The sequence below is a fragment of the Choristoneura fumiferana genome, chromosome 3 (genome assembly GCF_025370935.1).
Source record: "Choristoneura fumiferana chromosome 3, NRCan_CFum_1, whole genome shotgun sequence".
Classification (NCBI taxonomy): domain Eukaryota; kingdom Metazoa; phylum Arthropoda; class Insecta; order Lepidoptera; family Tortricidae; genus Choristoneura; species Choristoneura fumiferana.
Genome location: NC_133474.1, coordinates 12,240,700 through 12,263,742, shown reverse-complemented (window position 1 = coordinate 12,263,742; position 23,043 = coordinate 12,240,700). Strand labels below are relative to the sequence as shown.

The 23,043-nt window shown below is 37.7% G+C and overlaps 1 protein-coding gene across 3 annotated transcripts; it reads left to right on the top strand.

Annotated features, from left to right (window-relative positions):
* Positions 1-405: 405 nt before the first annotated feature.
* LOC141426630 (serine-protein kinase ATM-like) lies at positions 406-22,601 on the top strand. Of its 3 annotated transcripts, none has more exons than XM_074085673.1 (36): positions 406-704; positions 1,185-1,281; positions 1,439-1,603; positions 2,440-2,669; positions 3,039-3,137; positions 3,217-3,453; positions 3,621-3,751; positions 3,915-4,148; positions 4,402-5,507; positions 5,593-6,011; positions 6,112-6,570; positions 6,746-7,075; positions 7,355-7,908; positions 7,986-8,157; positions 8,549-8,789; positions 9,036-9,274; positions 9,841-10,106; positions 10,459-10,669; positions 11,110-11,278; positions 11,660-11,794; positions 12,729-13,199; positions 13,469-13,670; positions 14,012-14,177; positions 14,328-14,437; positions 14,525-14,632; positions 14,800-15,023; positions 15,440-15,661; positions 16,174-16,332; positions 17,383-17,489; positions 17,560-17,676; positions 18,338-18,448; positions 18,633-18,820; positions 19,385-19,491; positions 20,051-20,165; positions 20,632-20,771; positions 22,326-22,601. In XM_074085673.1, exons 1-36 carry the CDS (start codon positions 504-506, stop codon positions 22,517-22,519), a joined length of 8,436 nt encoding a protein of 2,811 aa, XP_073941774.1. In that variant the 5' UTR covers positions 406-503; the 3' UTR covers positions 22,520-22,601. The 3 variants fall into 3 exon arrangements, with proteins under 3 accessions (XP_073941774.1, XP_073941776.1, XP_073941777.1); XM_074085675.1 differs by lacking the exon at positions 22,326-22,601 and adding an exon at positions 21,970-22,318; XM_074085676.1 differs by lacking the exons at positions 406-704; positions 1,185-1,281; positions 1,439-1,603; positions 2,440-2,669 and having other exon boundaries at positions 3,057-3,137; positions 3,231-3,453.
* Positions 22,602-23,043: the final 442 nt, after the last annotated feature.

The following is a 23,043-nucleotide window of genomic DNA, read 5'->3' as shown; positions in this document are numbered from 1 at the left end:
TAAGACCAGATGCCGTATTGTCTAACGTTTCTGACGCTCACGATCGCAGTTTATGTATGAGAAATCTGTTATTTGATTGCGATCGCGAGCCTCAGAACCGTTAGGCAATACGGCCTCAGAGGACAAGGAATGCATTGTAAAAGTCCACCACACTACAGTTCATAAAATAAATTTAAATGAAGTAATCAGAATGCCGCTTCTTAACGAGGTGGGGTAATTAGTGCAGAGGTTCTGGTATTACCAAAAAAATTTCAATCTTTTATTTTCTGCAGGGCTACTCCGAAACTCGAAACTCGAAGTTCGTGTCGTGCGGTCCCTCTCGCTCTCGTATCAAACAGTGTAAGTGTCAGAGGGACCGCACGACACGAACTTCGAGTTTCGAGTTTCGGAGTAGCCCAGCTGTTCTATGTCTCTGTTGAGTTGACTTTCTGAAGTTTACTTACTGGTAAATAATTGCGGGAAATGCGTAGCTACTTAATTTAAATCCTTTAATTTAAGTTATAATGTCTTTTGAAAGCTCCTTGCAAGAAATAGGTACTGGACTTATTTCCGCTCGAGCTTCCGAACGAAAAAAGAATGCGGAATCTTTGAAAAATTTTCTTACCGGCAATGCAGCACCTTCTCTTCTTAGTGCGAATACCCTAAGGAAAAGGGGATACAATTGGAATAACCTATTTGACGACATTCATGAATATGTCTTGAAGGTATTTTTTATTATTTGCCAAATATCCGAAACTGTTTGCTTATGTATTTTGATTTGTGTCTTAGTAAACAAGTTTTTGGAACCCGTTAAGTCTTGGGGTTTGTAGTATAAAAAAAATAGAACCCTCATATAATATGAGATCATTTTGTGGTGTGTTAGTCTGTCAGCCAATTTGCACTGAATGTATGTGAACTAGGTTGAAATAAAGTACACACAATTTCTGTCATCTATGGACATTATTACATGAATAAATCAATTTTGTAAATTTGGGGAGTTATACAGACGGAAAAAGTTAGAAAACAAAATTTTATGTAGGTACTATTAGCAACCACCTCACTATATCCATCATACATAAAAAATTGGAAACTAAAAGTAAAAATAATAGTAATTTATAAAAACGAGCAAGGGGTGCAAGCCGGGGGTTTCAACATTCTAAGATATCATTTTGTGTTAATTATACAATTAAGTTTTCTTTTAACAGGAATTGGAGAAACATGAGACTTCTAAAACATTCTCGAATGTCACTGCACCACTATGCACAAGTCTCTTGCATTTGTGTGTTGCTGGTGCAAACAAAGGTAATAAATTATAATAATTAAAGACAGATTTTTTTTGCCTGGACAGGCATTTTTTTTTCTCTTGTGTCACAAATTGGCAGACCCTCCCCCCTTCTAGCTATATAACGTAATTTATAGATGGTCAGTTAAGATTCATTTAATTGCACATTGCTTGCAGGTAAAGCATTTATAGGCTGTGAGAAATTAATGGAAGCATGCTTGTTTATACTAAAAGACAAGCGCATGACGACCGCAATTGGAGATGCATATGTGAATCTCCTGTATAAGCATATTATGCAATATGATCATTATGTGAGTTATATTACGCCAGCTACATGGGAAGGTAAATATTGTATGACTGTTTGCTTATCTTTATAAATTTTCCCTTACTATTGGGGATAAGTTTGCCTTTGTGCTTCTCTTTGTTTGTCTGTATTTTTATTTAAATGTTTTATGTGCAATAAAGAGTACATCCATAAATAAATACATACATAGTTTAAAAGTGAAAAGCGAAATTCTTTTATACATACATATACCTACTTCCAATGCAGGCGGTCTTAGCTTTAAATTAGAAAAAGTGAGGAAAGACAAAAAATAGGAACTAACAAATTGTTTAAAACACAGTGCTTTAAAAAAAGCAAAGAAGCTAATGATTCTCATAGGCATACTGTACTAAATTTATGGTATCAGGTGTTACTTTGCAGACGTCCAAATAAATGAACTATAAACAATTACTTTGCTCACCCACCTTACGATAGCTAAGTCTATGAAATAACCAGGGTTCATCCTCAGAGCAAACTCTCTCTTTGCTCTGAGGATGAAGTCTGGTTGAGTTCGAAACGCGTCAGCATAGTATGGTGGTGGTGATAGTTGGGTTTGTGTGATTTGTGTGTGTTCTTACAGTGTGGAGGTGGAGGAACTGCATGAACACACATTTACGTTTACGTATAGTTCCTGTTGTATCTAGTTCATACTGTGTATAGTCGCCATCAGATATTTCGGAGTGGCTAAGGTGGTCAAAAATATCGGAACGTGCACCCTATTATTAAGGTATTAGAGTTCATGTCTTGATGTTTTTGATCACCTTGGCCGCTCCGCAATGTCTGATGGCGACTGTACTTTGTTGGACAACACCTGTTAGAAAAAATGCAACTTGTAAACATATATCATGTTCTGCAGATTTGCTGGATGTGTGCATCGATACAACCTTGAAAAACCATACTAGACTGGACAGTTTCACATTACTGAGGCTGGTTTGTCTAGTTATTAGAAAAGGACAAAGCTGTTGTCAATTTGTTCTGCCACTGAAAGATTCATTGCCAAAATTGAAGAAATGTTTCAACAGAGTAGAGAGTGATAAGAAAATTCAAGAAATTGTTGCTGAGATTACTACATTACTTCTTGAAATGGTATGTCTATAATATAAAACTGCAGTGAACAGGCAATTAAGACTCCAAAAATTAGGAACTGATAAGGGATCTAGTGGTCTCTTTCCGTAATTTTTTAACAGACTTGATAAAAAGTAGAAATTATGTGTTCCACTGGATGTTTTTTTTTATATGTGTATTAATAGATTTTTCCGTTAATTAAGGATTGATTTTCACATTTTTTTTTGTTAAAAAGTTCACTTCCGAGTTTGTCATAAGTCAAATAAGTCATCCATGTGTGCGTGCGTGCGTGCGTGAGTGCGCTCGCGTCATTGTTTTGCTATCAAATTTAGAAATAACCGGTGACCAAGAACTCAAGACTCGCTTTGATATTTTATTTTAATTCTGCAGCTATCATCCGAAAGCCGCCTGGCAATGTGTGAATTCACTGAGAGCATCTTGCCCCTTCTGTTGAAAAGCTATGATCAAAATAGTGACTATAAAATGAAGGTATGTATGTACTTATATACTTTAAAAACAAAATTGTTTTTGTAAAAAAAAAAATTATAACTTGGGTATTATTCTTCAGTCTTCTGTATTTAGAACATTGCATTTAACTATCATGCTGCATCACCCGGAAGGAAAGCTACAATCTGAAGAAGGTAGCCTGGCCAATAACTGGATGGCCTGGAACAAATATCTACACAGTATCATGGAAATCATATGCTTAGAGGCCAATTATTTGCAAAAAATAAGAAAACACAGTGAACAATCTACAAAACATTGTGATGTTTTTTTCCGTTTGGCAGCTTCAGTGTGTTTCCAGGTAAAGACTAAAGTTGATTACTACTATAAAACTCAAATGAAAACTATTATTCTTGAACAGGTTAACAGGTCCAATGTTTATGATGGCAACTGTAGGTAAATACGTATTTTATTCCATTAAACCTATTTTTTAAACATTTAATTTTTAATTCAATCTTTTGTTTTTAGAATTTTAACATGTCAGCAATATCTGGAGAGGAGGATGCTGCAAACTCGTCCAAAAGACAAAGAGTATCATTGAACAATTATAAATGTTTTTCTGATCTAATACAGGAGTTTCAACATAATTGTGTACCTTGGTAGGTAAACTTGAATTTAAATGTTAGGTACTTATGTTTTGTACCAACATGTATAAGTAGGTAGGATTCTTATTTTACATGTTTGCTTGCTGCCCAGTTATGAATTTAAAGCATAATATAAATATATCCATACTGTAATTAATTAACTATTGATTAATTTCAGGCTTGGGATCCTTTATTGGTATGTACAAAATTATTGCAGCAATGTGACCACACCAGAACTAATGGCTTTACTAAATGTTGCTGAGACACTGATGGCAAATAACAGTTCTAATTTTAAATGGGATACGTTCGAATTGATTACGTGCTGCGTTCTTAACTGTATAATGAAAAGGCCAGACTGTGATCATGAACAGTTAAAAAATATTTTGGTTACTCTGTGGAATTCTTGTGTAAGGTGAGTAAATTGATTTGCGCGCAGTTTATATGTATATATAAAGCTACTGCCCTTGACTATTCCTTTAATATATTTTTATTCGATTGGTTGGTATCGTGCCCCACTGCTGGGAAAAGGCTCTCTCGGTCTGGCGCAATGTCAAGCCAATCCCTTGCATACGAATCCAACTCGTTCCACCATCTCCTTGGCCTTTCCTTTTAATAAATAAGTGTTTAAATATATTAAATTTAATTTAATGACTATCTTATTCCAGAAATTCATCATCCACCAACGATGCTCATAAACCGATTCATAAGATTATGCAATATCTACTAAAATCAGACCTGTTGCATTATCAAACAGTGCAGCCGTTGATAAAACTGTACTTTGAGAAAGGCATGCCAGTCACAGATTCCAGCATTAACACGTTATGTTGTATTTATCACAAATACTATAGCAAATGCAGCTACCCACAGGAGAGGAAGAAATGTTTTGAATGGTTCACTCAAGGAAATGCCAACTCGGTAGATCTGAAGACTGCAAAAGAATTATTTTTGCGACTCCTAGCAAAGAATAATTTCAGCTTAAAAGATGGCAAAACTAAAAGCTCAAAAGAAGATGTGTTGTATGAAAAACTGTTTACTTCCATGGAAAAAAGCATTTTGTTCAGTGCTGGCACCATCAATATCGCAAATGAGAATGCACTAGAATACAATATTAACGAGCCCTCAGAGATAGACATTGAAATGTCTAGCATCATGCAAAAATTCTTACACCAAAAACTTACAGATCATATCGACAAATTAAACCTGGGCCAAATTCCTCTGTTGGAGTGCTTACAATACGTAAAAGTAGTAGTCACCTATATTGATATCGTATTGCGAATAAGTTCTTTAACACGCGCACAGATGGAAGAAAGCCCGTTATATTGTTCTTTAAAGAGAGGATTAAACATAATGTGTAGAGCGTTGTCAAGTACTCTTAAGGATACCAAAGACGTAAGAGATAGAGTGATACTACTGCAATGTATGCAGTCGCTCTGGCTATCAGACTATCATCCTATGATTGAAGCTCTCATTCGTCATTGCGCTGATCAAGAATTTTTCGCCCGTATCAATGAAATGTTGAACATACAAGTTTCAAAAGAAGACGAAGCAGTTTATGAAGAAAACGATGCCGAATATAATCCTAACGCTTTACGACACAACAGTATCATGCTGCTGGCGACTTACTGTAGAAGAATTTCCGAATTCAGAGAGGACATTTTGGAATTGATTTTAGACCCAGATCTATATGACTTTACGACAGTTTGGGATGTCAAATGCGCGTTTCAGTGCGTAACAATTTTAATTGACCGAAGCATGACAGAATCCCCATTGGGTAAATTATATTTCAGCAACGTCTTTTCAATTTATATTTTTGTTCATCACTATTTTTTTAATTATTTATCTATGTTTGTTTGTAGAGTCGATATTTGCTCTTATGAGAAGCATGTGTCAGGCATTATTTCGAAACTCAGAAGCAACTAAAACCATCCTAGAAGTGTTGCTGGATATACTTGATCGTGTTTGGGCACATGATGCTACCATGAGACAAAATTGTCTTATAATGGTCAAAAGTTATTTGCAACGATGCGAAATGCTGTACTACCCTCCACACGTAGCAGCGCTCGTTTATAAATGTGTAGCTAAAATAGCTGAATTGAATTTGAATAATTCAGCGATGGATTGCCCCTTCAAAAATGTTCTTGTTGAAAAAACAAGCGAAAACACTCACAGCTTGCGTTTATACACAACCTATCTGCTAAATGGCGTTATACATCATTTGTCAGATGATGAAGTTGAGGCTTATATGACCGGCCTGTTGGAAATATTTACTGTAAATGTGTGTATTTTTTATATATTTTATTTAAAATCTTCCTAACAACATTATCCTCTTTCGAATTTTGTCATCGTTCTCAACTTGCGTTTTTATTTTATTTCAGGTTTCTTGCACAAACGAGTATATTTTAAAAGATGAAACGTCGAATCGTACTTTGACTATACTGCATAGATTTCTGGCTCTCGCACAGACGAAAAAGTCATTGGTTCATAAAATCCTAACCAGGTTGCTCCAGATACAAAACGAAAAATCGTTGGATGTTATAGTAGTTAAGAAGTTTCTAAATAAAATCACTGAAACGACCGTGGCAATTGATATTGAAACGTATTTGCAGAACAATATTCTTTTCGTGATACATTTTTGGACGTCAAGGAACTATAAGTTTGAGGATTTGCCGTTGTGTATATTTGGGTTTGTAAACCGTGATGCTTTCCTGGAAAAACATATGAAGTGGTTATTTTCAGCGGATGTTTTATGGATTAACAAAGGAAATGTAAGGAAAAGCGCTGTCCTGAATACAGTTAAAAGAAAAACGGGCAAATCGGAGGAAAGTATCGTAGAGGTAAGTGGTAAACGTCCTCTGACATTTAGCTCCTTGCTTCTAGGTACCTGCACTCCACTCACATAGTAGATCTATAAAACATGAGCACTAGAAATACCCTTAATCATCAATATGTACCTATAATGTTTAAAATAAGTTACAACAGAAAATAAAATTAAGTTTAAAATTGTTACAGCTCTGTTTTTCCAACATTGTATCTCTATGTTTACCTTATGTTGTGACTGAAAAGTACAATCTGAGCTTTATGGGCGCTGAAGAGTACAATGACTTCAGACTATCAATGAAGAACGCCATCAAAATGTTTCAAATGACTAGAGAAATACTAGATAACGACAAATGGAGCATATTGTTTGTCGAGAATATGGCTGAACTGTTATTGACGGCTGCGATGCATTTACGGGATCAGCAAGGTGCGAAAGAGATGTTCCAAGTTAATGCCCCGCGAATGACAGAATCTTATTTATATCCAAAGACTGTCTTTTGTTCAATTCTAAAATACTATGGGGTGAGTATTATCTTTCATCAAATTTAGATCTTGTTAAATGACTGACTTCACAAAATATATTTTTTGTATGTATTTAAGTACCTAGGTACGTTGATAAGTTCGTCGGCTGCTACTTATTTTGATGATTCTTTTTGTTGTGTATCAATGTTGCATAGTTGGTCTTTATCAAAATCGTTTTACTAATTCTTCATTAATATTTGTATAAGTTTAATGTTTTAGTTTTCATTTTCACGAAAAGTTTTAAATGTTTGTACTAATATAAACTTATTTATAATACAGGAATTAATAGATGGAAATATCATGCAGTATCTTTGTTCGGATCAAGCCACAACTCTCTTCCACATACTATATAAACTGTGGGATAATGTCCTGCAAGAGAAAATCTTCGAATATCGGAGCCTATCCCTTTACACGTTCATCTCATTTGTCGAATGCATTCCATTAGGGTATGATTCTGATGCGTTTGTGTGTAACTTTACATGCAACAGTCTCACACACGCGATTAAGATCTCTAAAAACAGAGATGAGGTGAGAATATTCGTAGTGGCACTGAAGGCAATGCTGACAAGATTTTTGCCCCAAGCGATGGCATTGATTCGGAAATCAGTTCTAAAGGCACGATCTGTGTTACTGATTAAGAAAGAAGAGGGATACGAAAATGAATGTAGGGCATTGTCGACGTACTTAGCGGCTGATTTGAAAGAGCATCTGAAGCAAAACGAGGATGTCGTTGATTTCAGTAACGCGTCCCACGAAACCATTATATCTTGCGCTACAGTCGTTGAATTCTGTGAAAGACTCAAAGTATATCAGTTTAATCTGAGCTGTCCAAGGTATAATTGTTGACCTTAATACCTTTGCCATATTCACACAGTTATACATGTTTCATATCTCTGCTTTTATTTTTCAGTCACGAAGCTTTAATACATTTGCGACAGTTTGTAAAGTTAAACAAACATCACGTCAACAGTCTGTGTGAGGCACTGAACACAAAACGTTTCTCCGAAGAATGCAGAACGAGTGTCATTCACCAAGTTATTTATGCTCTCAGTAATACCATGAAGTCATCATCTGATGATAAGGTTGGTAGTAGAAGTGACCAGATAGGCTGTTTTCGATGTCGTAAGACCATTGTGCCAGTGTCTTTCACCAAAGTTGGCAACTGACTGCGTAAATGAAGCTGCGACAAAAGTTATGAGATTGGTTTTTATTTGACATAGTTGTGTATACTGAGTCCAGCTTACGCAGCTTTAGCTTATTTTGCACTCGGGTTTTGAAATATGCGCTATTTTAATGTATTAATTGGTTTAATTAAAAATGCACTATAAAGTGACGCAATAGATTTGTTACGTAGAAAATGCATCAGCGTATTTACGAGTATACCTCGGTGTCGATTCAAGTCTGTTTAATTTAATAATTTATCAGGAAATTTGTAATTTTGTATTTATTTTGTATTTTTTTTTGTATTTTCAGATCATAATAGAAGCCTGCAACTGTTTATCCGAGATCGGAACATATGATTTAAAAACGATAGTGACCGTACCACCTCCAGACACGAAGAGAGTAACACATCTTTCCCCAAAGCAATGTTTCGCGTTCACCGCCGTCGATGTACTGTCGGAGGTTCTTTCTGACGAAAACCCAGCTGCCACCAACAAAGCTGTACTGGCTTTAAGTGACATTTTCAGATATCGCGAAGGAAAAGAAGCGTTAGGTAACAAACTTAAAAAGCTCTTAAATTTTATTACTGTTTGATATAGTTTCGCCACTACCACCTATACCTACCCGTTTAATTATAAATTCTGATATACAAATATCACTGTTCCCCATACATACATCAATCCCAGCCTATATACGTCCCACTGCTGGGCAAAGGTCTCCTCTCAGGAATAATGATAATAATGATTATAAAATGTTCCCCATAATGAGTGTTGTTAACTTTGTTTACATTTTCTTTTAGAGTTAGATGACGTAAATGTCCAGTTATTAAAGCCATTCTTGTCTACAAATAGCAATGACAACGCACAGTTCCAATTAAGCAGCAGAGAACTTGAAAAGTGTTGTCAATCAAATCTATGGGTTCCGCTAGAAAAGGAAGATCACAACGGATGGTTAATACGGGTTACAACTGCGCTACTAGACATACTGGCCGCTGATACGAATTACTTAAAGTCTTTGCGTAATGTTTGCACAATGAAGGTAATGATTTGAAGGGTTTGTTTGATATTGCAATTTGAGAAATACGCACATTTCACAATCTCTACATACTACCGACGCTTTTATAAGAAAAGTAACAGTATCGTCAGTTTATGTAGACAGAGCTGAAGCTTTTTTAAACCTCTTCACCGCCACATAAACGAAGTGGCGTGCTCTGTACGCCACAGAAAAACCAGCGACAAATCAACTTGATTTTTAATTCCGCTGCAGAAGGATTAATCTCGATATTAAATGATATTGTAACGGATAACTTACGTCTTAAATCGAGTTTGGCTCGACATGTTTCTGGCTATTTCGTAGCCCTTCTTCGGAGCACGCGGCTCGGCGGCTGCCGCAACACGCGCACTACGCGCCACCGCTCTGCTCGCTCGTGAGTTATCCGTTACAATATCATTTAATATGAGTGAGTCTCACGGTAGTTTCATGGTTAATTTCGAGTTGAATGATGGTCATGTATAGATGACCCTGGCGTGTGAGGCATTCCATTGGCTGTCAAGACTGGATGACTCTGGCAGTCAAGAGGTTAAATGTCGCTATCATTATTTCAGCCTACAGTTTCTCGCCAAATTCTACCAGGTTTGGTTGGATTGCTTCTGGAATGTTCTGCTGAGATGCACATAAAAGTCTTCAGTGAGCAAATCAATGGCTTCTTTAAACACATTTGGAGAATGAACTTCGGTGATCATTTTGACAGCAGTGGCAGTGATCTTTACCACAAAGGTAACGTGATCAATCATGATCACAAAATGATTATTCAGTACGCGTTAGACGTCGTCAACTTTGTCCGACTCCAGATAAGTCATTATAAGACACGGTAAGTACACATTTTAGAAATAAAACTATGTTTTGTTGTGTCTGAAGGTGCTGATAAACTTGAGCATTCACTTTTAATTAGCATTCTAGGGAATGTTAAATTAAGGCTTACAAAATACACAGAAACAGAAGCGTTCTAGCGAGCATTATAGCGGGCGTTCTAGCGAGCATTCAAGCTAAGCGACGGTAAATTTGCTCCGAACTTTTTGCCGAGCATCCGTTCGAATAATAACATTTTCGAAAACGTTCCCTAGAATGATCATGTAAGTGTTCTGTTCGAGGATTTAAAAACTGCGAATGCTCTAGTTTATCAGCACCTTAAAGGCAAATACTCACGTAATAGATTTTTTTAGTCCCGAACGCACAACGCTGGACGCTTTGAACTATTTGCGGCTGGATTATGACAAGGTGGCGTGGGCGGCGTCTGTGGCTCGTCAGAACTTGGTGGCAATATACTACGGGGAACTATGGGCCGTGGCCCACAACGGCGGCGTCCCTCCGTCCACGCCCGAAACCACCACCAAACTAAATGGCGGTGACAACGTCCAGAGAATGTTCAGAAAGGTTAGGATACAAAAAAATAAATAAATATATATACGGTAATCGTATTTTATCAAATAAAAAAATATTTTGTGATGTTGCCAGGCTTGTATTACAAGTTGCAAGGTTAAAGTTAGCTAAATTTACCACGAATATGTATAAGCTAAATAAAAAAGGTAAGGTTGCCTGGAAGAGATCGCTCTGAAGCGATAAGGCCGCCTATTGCTTACCTTAGAAAATCTCTATGTATATACTTGTTTTCTCTGTACTGTTTACTGTATTGGTGTGCAATAAAGAGTTATTGTATTGTATTGTAAAAATTATACCATTACTGAATATTTTGGGAATCAGTATAGATTACTTACTACGCGCAGCCAGAAGAAGAAATAGTTTTCATGGTAATACTCTGAAGCTTCGTTAGTTGGTAATACGTTACGTGACTGTACATCTATTATTGTTTCTAGTGCTTCGTGTCTATAGGCGAGATGGACGCCATAGACGGCTGCGGCACAGCACACTTGACCAGCGAAGACGAGAAGCGCAAACATTTATTTAACACTGGCCAATACTCGGACGCGCTGCTCTCGCACGACATTGCGCTCTCAGGCCCGACAGAGACGGGTTCATATTCAGGTACAATAAAGCTTGTTTTTCAGATGATGGTTTTGGTCAGTCCCGTCTTTCCCATAAGGGCACCCAGGGCCCATGCGCAGGGTTCTCGATCTCACGGGGGTTCTGAAAGTCAGATATTTTGCTTACACGATAATTATGAGTTTGGTTATCATTGTCATAAACTTAAACACTTTCCAACGAAAGCGCTAGTTTTGGTTACTCGTCGAGACAGCGCCATCCACTAACGCAAGTGCCATTTTATTTTATTTATTGATTCGGCATAGTTGCATATATAATAAAGCTATTATAATAGCGATAAATCGTTTCAAGTTCAATTCGCTTATCTCTTTTATTTTATGTTGTAAAATGTACTTATGATTTGGTAAATATCCGTGTTCGCAGACGTAGACCTGCAGTTCGGAGTGGTAAGGTCGCTTCACAAGTCTGGGATGCATCATCTCGCTTTGCAGTACATTAAATCACTTCCAGAAAGTGAGCAATTAAATGATGTCAAGTACGACTGTCTCACATGTCTTGGTGAGTTCTTTTTGTTTGTTGCGTTCGTTGATACATACATACATAAAGTTAACATTTTCTAATAGGGCATATTAGGCAAAACTCTGCGCAGGGGGCGACACTAGCACAAACCATAAAGAAACCGCCATGACAACGTCAGTTCTCTTTATATTTTGTCGCCATAACGGATCTGACCAAAAAGTATTAATACCTATAGAAATCATGACAAGTAACAAAATAAATGATATTTACATCGATAGTAGCGATAGAGCTATATTGACAAAAATTTAATTTAAATAATATGATATTACGGAATCCTACGGACATTTAAGATACTCAAAAAACATAAACCATAAACATATGGTATGTGCTAGTGCTGCACTCTGACGGGATAAAATGGCAGTAATAATCCCTATTTGTCGGAAATTGCATGTCTTATCTTCTTAAGTATAACACTCTCTGTTTTCTTCTGTACAATTTTTTTGGTTGATTGTACCATCAGCCAAATATGTGGTCTACCATCCTAAAGTTGATAATCGTTTCGTCATAATGCGAATAGATGTGTCTGTCAACTTGAAAGTTCGACTTAAGCGACATATTCATTTGATAGGATATTAACTTGTTTAAAAATTGATAGACCACTTATTTGGCTGATGATTTTCCTTCACCGTAAAGCTCGTGGTAAATTTCAAATGTAATTCCGCACTTGAATTTCGAAAAACTCAGAGGTGCGGTGCGAGCCGGGGTTTGAACCCACGACCCTCTGCTTGAGAGGCCATAGGTCAAACCACTCGGCCACCACGGCTTTTACTAAAGCTGCTTGCTGGGAAAACTAAAATGATTGATTTCTAGAAACTCCTTAAAAGTAGGTATGGTTAGAATATTTATTCATTAACGCCATGCTATCTGGTTTTTTTGACGGTAGTTAACGGTTTATGCTTTATTTATGGTCTAGGGGATTGGAGCAACTTCGTGGACACGCAGGACTTAGAAGAGAAATCCAAGAACACAATGCTGCGCCCTCTTTCTATAATAAAAGCATTCCGCTACGCTTGTCTCAAGGACTGTCTGAATTTGCAGACAGGGAAAGATTTCGAGTCCAAGCTCACTTTACCCCTGAACAGAGCAAAGTTAACTATATCCAGATGGTGCCAAAAACTCAACATGGAAAACTGTCAGAGTGTGTACAAAGTTGTGGCCAATTTACATCTTTTCAACGATATAGAAGACTATTATTCTGTAAAATGCGGCAAATTGCCCTTTGAAACTCTTCTAAGCAATTGGAAAACGGAAAATCTGGCACTATTTCATGATTTTAAGCATCTTGAGCCATTGATTTCTCAGAGAAGTCTAATACTTGAATACGCTGGGAAAACGTACAAAAACTTTTTAAAAGATATTATACCGCTGCAGCTCCAATATGCAGGTAAGAGTAAAAGATAAACAAGTAAGTATTATGGTCTCTTTCTTTCCTACTTCTACGCGCGGCGCGCAGTTTTTTACTACATTGCGTGTGTTCCCAACCAAGCGCTGGACGCTGAGATTATAAATCGAGAAATGTACAGAGAATTGGCTTGCCGTCGGTCGCGCATAGTCGTTGCCGAGCCGATGATTGACTTTTAAACTTGATTGACTTTTAAAGAGCGAACCATCTAATGGACGGATATTGTAAATTAAAGAATTTATTATTTGTAGAGTTAAGTCTGTCTAACGAAAGAGTACAAATGGCTCAGCGGCTCTTGGCTACGGCTAAGAAAATGCAGAATTCAGATGCTGTTGCTTTAGTGGAAGGCCAAGTGTGCTGGGCTAAAGGACATAAAGAAATTGCACTTTCGCTTGTCCGAAACGTAATGGGTAGCGACACAGCTAATATGCACCTTACTGCAGCATCTTTAAGGTAAACAAAAACCATACTCATGTATAACTTTTTTAAGGTGCATGTTATAGTATTTAGACATAAATATAGTCATGATTGGTTAGTGCTGCTGCATAAGTAGCGTAGTAGAAATAAGCAACCTGAGATATGTATGCATAGGAAAAATTCGTGTCTAAATTCCTGTCCAGCGGTGGTGTAGGGGTTATAGCACGCAGCACGGATTGCTGAGGACCTGGGTTCGATTCCCAGCGCTGGTCTCTTTTTCTGGTTTTTCTGTGCATCCATGTCTAAGTTTGTATTTTCGATATAAATATAGTCCCTGTATTGAGTGTATTAAAAATAAGTGTACCTAATTGTTTTAGACAATACGGCATGTGGATGGCAGAATCCAAGTTTGACAATGCCAGGGATATTATAAATAAATATTTGATGAAGAGTCTCCATGTTCTGGACAAGTGTGATCACGTGCGAACCAGGCTGAAAGTTTACCACGATATTGCAAAATTTGCGGACTCTGAATATAAACAGGTATGATTTTAAATCATGGTTTTACATGGCTCTAACATTTCCTGGTAGACAACTAAAGGGTGTTTGTAGTCTCTCAGTCAGCCATGGTACTGTTTTTAAACATACGAGATAGATTATCTGTTCAAGTTTTATTGTTATTGTTGATGTCAGGTGGTGAGCTACATGAACTCCTCAATTTTCGAAAACAAATTGAAATGTTTGGAAAGCATGAAGGGCACAGCTGATTCAATGAAATCAACACAATCATCACTTCTAACAAAGTGGGTATCGGTCCAAATTATCTCTTGGCATTACCTTAGATATTGTATGAAAAGCCAGTAATAACAACAAGTTTATCTTTTCTGTAGGGATGAGAAGAAGGTACTCTTTACCACTCAAAAGCTTAGCACCTTAGACGAAGCGGACATCGCTAATACCAAAGCGGAAAAGCTTAGGTTTCTGCAATTAGCTATGAAGTGAGTAGATTCTCATTAACGCCCCTTGCTTAAATTTTTACTTATATTATAACGCAAATTTAATGTAGTTTTCTTTCTTCTTTCTTTCTTTCAAATTGGTTGACTATACTTATTTTTCAGCCATTTTTTCTTAGTTCACTGAATACAAATACTATCTTTTCCCTCAGATATTATTTGCTGTCCCTGAAACATTGTGAGGACAATAATCTGTCCGTGTTCCGCGTGATATCCCTCTGGTTGGACAACCCCGCGCTCCAGCTGGAAGGCGAGAGCTTTGAGCAGCTGCTGCTCGCTATTCCGTCGCGCAAATTCCTCACTGTGCTGCCTCAGCTTGCCCCTCGCATCACACAGGATACTACGCCTTTTGCACAGAACTTGACCGCTGTACTAAGTAAGTAAATTGATTAGAAACAACTCGATCACTCTGAAATCACGTACAACTCGTAATTATGTATGAGGTTTTTGTAAAAAACATTTGTCAGAGGTTACTAAAGTGGTTCAGGTAAACCAGAAGGGGTCCACGTTGACATTAAGAAAAAAAATAGAGAAGTTTTGGGAATACAATAGAAATGTAGCGGCAGCGGCCGGGTCTACCTACCGACAACAGTAAAACTTTGAAAGTGATCTACGAGAAGAAAAACTTTGGGAGTCTCTCTATCCAAATTAATATATACGAAATTTCAAGTCAATCCGACCTTTAGAAGTGTGTATAATTCGACTTGCACAGACGCAGAGACACCGGGTCAGGTGAAAGAAAAACCTAAAAAGAGCATAACCTAACATAGTGTGCGTTTGTTTCATTCACAGAACGCTGCGCTCGTGAACACCCGCACCACACTCTGCCCATCCTCTTCAGTCTCAAGAATTCTGACAAGGACATGTATATATTGAACGCATCGCGCGGCGCCGGCGGAGCGGCGCGGGCGCTCGAGCCTCGGGACGCCGCCGCCGCCGCACTGGTGGCGGACCTCGCCGAGTCTAGCGCTGTGCTGGCGAAGATTATAGGGCAGATGGAACGTCTGTGTGACGGTTAGCTAACTTTATTTCGTTCCTTTGGTGCCCCTATGCCAGCATTAGCCATCTAAAAGAAAGAAAGAAAGATTTATTTGATTTATTTTATCTAGGCGCCTTTTTATATACGACAAGCGACAAAATGATAGGTTGTGTTTGTTAGACGTAGTATGAGTTTTCTATGTCTAACAAACGTGACCTGTCCGTCACTCGTGATACGTCTCACTCACTCCTACGAGATAGATAAGTATATAAAAGTTCATACGTTCAGTCTAGTTTTCCTTTAGATGCCAAATCTTCTTGGTCAAAAACAAGCAACGAACCCGCCAGCCGAACTGAACTGAATAACGGTCTCCGACAATCTTATCCAACTATTTGGTTGAAATTACAGATTTTTACCTTTTAATTTCGTTCTTCAGATTATTAACTCCTAACATGAACCTGCTACGGCTGTCCGAAATCTGGTTGTTACCCGTCCGCATTGTTGTTCTACACCATGAGGATACTTTAACGGTTTTTCTTTGTTTCAGCTACCATAAGCTTCGCCAATTTCAAAACTCAAGCCAAGGAACAAAGGCAAAAGATACCGTCGGCCGAGCTGATACATAAACTCGGCCATTTGGATGCGATTCCGGTCCCCATCGACACCATAGCCGTGCGAAACGATTGCAACTACTCTTATATACCAAGTAAGTTCCAAGTGCTATATAAACTATTTTGAGTAGTTTTATCCGTTTACATGCTGGTCTTAGCTTTAAGAGTGGGTTGTTTGTGGGTTTTAGAGAAAGTTGATAGTTTTGATTGATACTGAACGAATAAATAAAACATAGTTCGTATACGTTATGCCAATCCAATTTATGGAAAGTGTAAACAACCCGATTTCATCAAAATTCTTGTATAAACACCCGCTGGATCGAATCAATAACATATTTATCTATAATTCGTGGCTTTTAACTAGACGTCTAATCAGTTTTTTTCACCAAAATTCACTTGATTTCAATATTTAATTTTCATTTGAAAAATCTTCGTCAAAATCTGACGTTATTTCTTGAATAAACCTCTTGTATAATCTGCAGTAGCATAGACTAGCGTAGAGATGGTGAAAAAATTTGTCATTTTAAAAATCGAATAATACTCTATTAAATAAGCGATTATTACTTATTTACCTTAAAATTTAAAAATAGTTACTGCTTTTATAATTGAATAAACAGACGTTGGAATTAAATCAAGTATTGTACGAGTAAATAATGAAATAGACAAAAATACTTTGATCTATTCAATTAATAAATTACTCGATTTACTGCACAGAATAATTATTTTGCAATAGCTTCTAGGTTTAATGGCGTCTGTGTTTACCCTTTCTATAAATTGGATTGACATAAACCTTAGGTTGTCCCTTATGTCCAGTGGGTCTCATAAGAAGGCTTATGTAAATAGTTGTGATCAGAGTATCTCTGTAGGATCGAATCAGTAAAAGAATTAAAGTTACCGACATTTCTCAGCGAATCGCATACCTTAGAGGGTGGGACTTGCTCGTAGACTTATCGATTGAGTAGAATCGAGTGGCGACCGCGTACCACAAGTCCACAACCAATGATCAAGGAATCCTTTGGCTACTAGTGCCATGATCAATCGTCATGGAGATTCATATAAAAAACAGCATAGATAGAGTCTAGCTAGCAGTCAGAACTTGTACATTTCTGCTTTGATTGCATACTTTAACTGTGTTAATCTTTTAGCGCTGGTGGCATTCGATAACTATTTCGAACTTGTTGGTGGAATAAACTGTCCGAAGAAAATAAATTGCCGCAGCTCAGATGGCAAAAAGAGAATTGTTTTAGTGAAGGTACAGTAGTTTTATTTTATTTTTGCTTGAATTGTTTTACAAATTAATTAATGTATTGATTCTGATTTAGGGAGAGGACGATCTCAGACAGGATGCCGTCATGCAGCAAGTGTTCCATATAGTAAACACCTTGCTAGAGAAGAACCCCGTGACTAGTCGAAACAAGCTACTTATTCGCACTTATAAGGTAAATTATAATTATTACCTAGAGTTTCTTCATGAACCCAATCACCGGAACATGATGAAAATTGAATGAAGCATTGGTTTCTTTGATTATAACAAAAAAAACTATTCAGACCAAATAATATTTCAAGTAGGGCATCTATCTAAGTGGGTGCACCGGACCTTGCGTGTCATAAACATGTTGTAACTTATACATATTAAATTATATTGTAACGGATAACTCACGTCTTAAACCGAGTTTAGCTCGACATGTATCGGGCTATTTCGTAGCCCTTCTTCTCAGGAGCACGCGACTCGGCGGCTGCCGCAACACGCACACTAGGCGCCACCGCTCTGCTCGCGCGACTGCCCGACGAAACTAACACCGGCGCACAACTACCCGCAATTTATCGTCATTTTTATTGTCAAAAAATGTTCTAACTTGTTGAGGTTGACTCTGAGCTTGGCGGTTATATTTGACAGAAGCGAAAATGGTGAAGCGAAAAGACCCACGTAACGTGGATATTGCTCACTAAAAGTAGTCGATTACGTATTCACAAATAGACATATTGCGTTTTTATATATTTCACCGGACTTCAAAACAGGTCCGTGATGTAAAGTTATCACGGAATTTTGTCACTAATAACCTAATAAAATAAGTCGCACAATTAGTTCGACGTTTGCAGGTGGTGCCTATGTCTCGTCAGTCGGGAGTGCTCGAGTGGTGCGAAGGCACGCAGCCAATAGGGTCATATTTGATCGGGAGCAATGGCGCCCATGCCCGCTACCGCCCAAAGGTAAAGTACAGTGGCTATCGAAAAATTACAAACTGTATTCTTATATATTTCTATATATGTTTTTATTTCATTTCATAATTATAATTAAGAAAGGACATACGTTTTTGCTTGATAATTTACTAAGCTTATTTACTTAATTACTTTGTCTTATTTGTGTTACTATAAACAGGTTTATTTATTTCAGGATATATCTTGCACCGCTGCTCGTTCGAAATTCACCACTATCCAGGCGAGTAGAAGAACTCTAGCGGAAAAATTGGCTATTTACTTGGGGATATTAAAGAACTTTAAACCAGTATTCCATCACTTCTTTACGGAGCACTATCTTGACCCTGTCACTTGGTATGAACGACGGCTGGCCTACACTAAAAGGTAAAAATCTTCAACTAGTAGTAATTATACCTTCCGCCGCCTAACTTTGCCTAAAAATTCATTGCCACGACTAGTACGACAAAAACTATAAAGGTATAATTCCAATAATTGAATAGGTACTATACCGTTAAGCGATTCGAACACAATCCGGGAGTAACGTAAAGACGTCGCATAAAAAATGTATCTCAAAAATGCGTCAAAACTGAGTATTAAGTAATGAACTTTTAGGCAGATTTATATGGCGCGTGGTATAGTAATATTTACAAAGATGATACTACTAGCTGTTGCCCGTGACTTTGACTGCGAAGAATTCGTTCCTGCAGGAACTATGCAATTTTTTGGGATAAAAGTATCCTATATGGTTTTCCAGGTTATAAACTATCGGTGTACCACGTTCCAACCAAATCCGTCCAGCCGTTTTTGCGTGTTTGAGTAACATACATCCAAACAACTTCACAAACTTTCTCATAATAGTCTAAGTAGAATATTTGTAATTCTTTGTAATAGAAATGGATCTATCTTCTCATAATAATAGTTTCACGCACTCGTTTTTTTGTTTTTCAGTGTTGCCACATCGTCGATGGTCGGCTACATTTTAGGTTTAGGAGACAGACACGTACAAAATATTCTTATAGACAAGAATACCGCCGAAGTTGTGCACATTGATTTTGGTAAGATGTCTTTTATCTTCTAACTTCACTTAATTATTTTCAAATATTTAATACATTCACTGCCGCATTCGCGTAGCGCGTAGCAGCGGTTTTCCACTTTGCAGCGAAAACTGCCTACGAATAAAGAACGCGCCTAGGGTGTTCTTGGCACTGAATGTGTGAAAGGGCTTAGTTAGATGAAGTACGACAAGAAAGACTTGTGCCAAACTAAAATAACACTTCTAGTGCAACAAACGACTTGGACGAGAATTTTCTTCTGTAAAATGTATTAGTATGTACATTATAGCTAATATAAATAGCTATAATGTAGTTGCGTAGCGGAACTGACCAATAGGTAGAGTTGTAATACGAGCTAACTGATTCTGCAACACTCTTTGTTTTGTCACTTTACCAATCTAGCACCAGTTTTTCGTTATAATTTTGCCAAAAATTAGTTTATCCCCTAAATGGACTAAAGTCACTTTGTTATTAGAATAGGATTGTTATATTTCCTTTTTTTCATAAAAAAAACAAGTATGTTTTAATAAACTTGCCTAAATTAATGGCCATTCATTTTCAGGTATCGCCTTCGATCAAGGCAAAGCACTACCTACGCCCGAGACCATCCCCTTTCGCCTGACGCAGGATATCATCGCTGGTTTTGGTTCCAGTGGAGTGGAGGGAATTTTCAGAAAGTATACATACATATTCAACTCCACTCACGGATTGTGATAATTAATGGACGGATGTGTGCTGATAATTAATCTTATTTGGCCAATCCTTGAAATGCTATTTCGCTCACGCAATGGCTTCGTACTAGCGCTTAGCAGGATGTTAAAAGTGCAAAACACGGGTGCGAGCCGAAAGCAGCAGGGCTACTACGAAACTCGAAACTCGAAGTTCGTGTCGTGCGGTCCCTCTGACACTTATACTATTTAATACGAGAGCGAGAGGGACGGTACGACACGAACTTTGAGTTTCGTAGTAGCCCTGCAGGGCGGGGCGTGCGCGGGCGCTGCAGTGTGATATTGTAGCACGTAAATACGCCCGCCGCATTCTCGATCCGACCCGCTTTCGACTCGCTGCCGTCCTGTGTGTGTTTTGAGCTTAAAAAAAGGATCGGCTCCGTTTCTTCACTTCTAATATTGTTTTTGTTCTCAGGTCGTGTGAAAAGACGATGCAGTTATTACGGGACAATCACGAGACCCTGTTGACAATATTAGAGGTGCTCCTGTGCGATCCATTCTATTCTTGGACTACAAAGAAGATAACGGCAACTCCTAAAGATTCCAATTTGAATTGTAAGTTTTTCTTTTTTTTTGTAACTTTTCTGAAAATGTACATTTTCGTGTTTTTGAGTAGGTAAAAAATATGGAATTTAAATAGTTATTTGTGCAACAAGAGAGCAAAGTTGTTTTTTGTTGCGAGTGTTGATTTTTGAATCCCGAGTAAGCGAAGGATTCTATAATTGAATCACGAGCGTCAGCGAGTGATTCTAGGTTAGAATCCTGAGATCAGCAAGGGATTGAAATACACGAGATGCAAAAAAACTTTGGTCTCGTGTGACACATACAATTTTTCACCTCAGCAGCGAGAACAAATTTAAATGTAACATAAGAATAAAACCACATATACCTACCTGTTTACAAAACAAACACATTTTTTTAAAATAGAATCCGATTATTATCAAATATAATAATTACATTTAAAACCATAAAAAGAGTCCAGTAGCTACAATACAAATCGCATACTCATAGCATGCAACCTTAACTTCTTGTACTAATGTCACACTTATTTTTTAATACTGCAAAAAGCCTCATCTCGGGGTAATTGAAAAGGTTGAACAATTAAACCTTTAAATATGATTTTTATTAAGATTTCTATTACATAAACATAAATAGATTTGTTAAAAAATAATTCAATTTAACAAATAATAATTATACTGTAGAGGCAGTATACGGATTTTTTTTTAATAAAAAAAAAACAAGAGAAGCTGCTTTCGTGCAACGAGGTTGCATACTTTATTAAAAGATCAGGAAAATTTACATTTTGGAAATATTTCGATATATTTTTAATACCAAAAATTTAATTTAAGTTTGTAATCGACAAATTTGATCCTATCTCTTGCTTTTTTCGAGTTGAAGTGAAATGACAGATCAAAGTAAAGTTCAAATATTTGGAATTCAGCGAGTAGACCCAACACTGTACTCAGCATTTAAAAAAAATAATTAAAAAGTTACTTTGTCTCACGGAGTGAGCAAAATGCGATTTTGCTCACTGATTTCTCATAGCAAAACCTGCCTGTTTGAGCTGCTGAGGTGAAAAAGAACTTTTCTATTCTAAACTTGAATTATACTGAGCGGCAAAAAATCTGGCACTTTAAATGTATGCAGTGATAGGTAATCTTCCATGTAAGTTGTGCCAAATTTTGTGCCACTGAGTAAGTATATAATTCACGCTAGCAAACTAGCAATTATTCTTTTTTTTTTGTTCGACCAGATAGCCAACGAGCAAGTGGGTCTCCTGATGGTAAGAGATCACCACTGCCCATAAACATCTGCAACGCCAGGGGTATTGCAAATGCGTTGCCAACCTAGAGGCCTAAGATGGGATACCTTAAGTGCCAGTAATTTCACCGACTGTCTTACTCTCCACGCCGAAACACAACAGTGCAAGCACTGCTGCTTCACGGCAGGACTAGCGAGCAAGATGATGGTAGTAATCCGGGCGGACCTTGCACGAGGTCCTACCACCTGCAAATCTCGACGTTTCAGCCACATTGCACTGGCCGTTGTCACCTGCCATTCGGTTCGTCTTTCTCTATAAATAATACGAATCGCTTTAAAAAATTTCAGTACCAGCTCAAACAGGGTCAGTGGCAGATCTGGCAGAGCGGACGCTACTAGCAGTAAGCAGCAAGCTAAGCGGCACGGAGGGCGGCGCCGCGGGCGGCGTAGCCGTCCCCGGTCAAGTCGCCCAGCTCATCAGCACCGCTACCGACCCCGCTAACCTTTGCCGCCTGTACCACGGCTGGCAACCCTACTTGTAAACGTGACAGTTTTTTGTGTATACCCGTATGTGTAGCGATTGTGAATAATGTTGAAATAAATGATTGTTATAATATAAATGTACTTACTTTATTTTTTATATTGCTCAGCTGCTTATTAAAACACGAGAAATACACTATAACGTTACAGGCTCGTATAATCATACTCAGGTACAGATATTCGATTTCATTGATAACTATGCTGTGCAAACCTGCTTAAGTAGTAATAAGGTTCTACATTGGCACAGTGTCTTTAGACTGATATTGGTAAGCAATTGAGTTTTCTCGACTGTATTTATAGAGTTATTCGATATGCTACCATTTTTCCGAATAAAAGCCACATATATGCGACATGTTCCTTCGCCATCTTTGTGACACACGGTTCACTAATATGTTGCATAAAATCGAATCTCATAATTTCGTTTCTCATAACAACCTTCAGCAGAATCATCATATCACCGAATTACTTTTCGCATATATTTTTCTCATACTATGGCAGTTGTCTCACCGCCAGCGAGGAAACTATT

Coding starts and splice junctions, on each gene's coding strand:
- LOC141426630 (XM_074085673.1), top strand. CDS start 504: ATGTCTTTTGAAAGCTCCTTGCAAGAAATAGGTACTGGACTTATTTCC. Junction 13,671..14,011: donor CTTACTGCAGCATCTTTAAG/GTAAACAAAAAC, acceptor TAATTGTTTTAG/ACAATACGGCATGTGGATGG. Junction 20,772..22,325: donor TAAAGATTCCAATTTGAATT/GTAAGTTTTTCT, acceptor AAAAAATTTCAG/TACCAGCTCAAACAGGGTCA.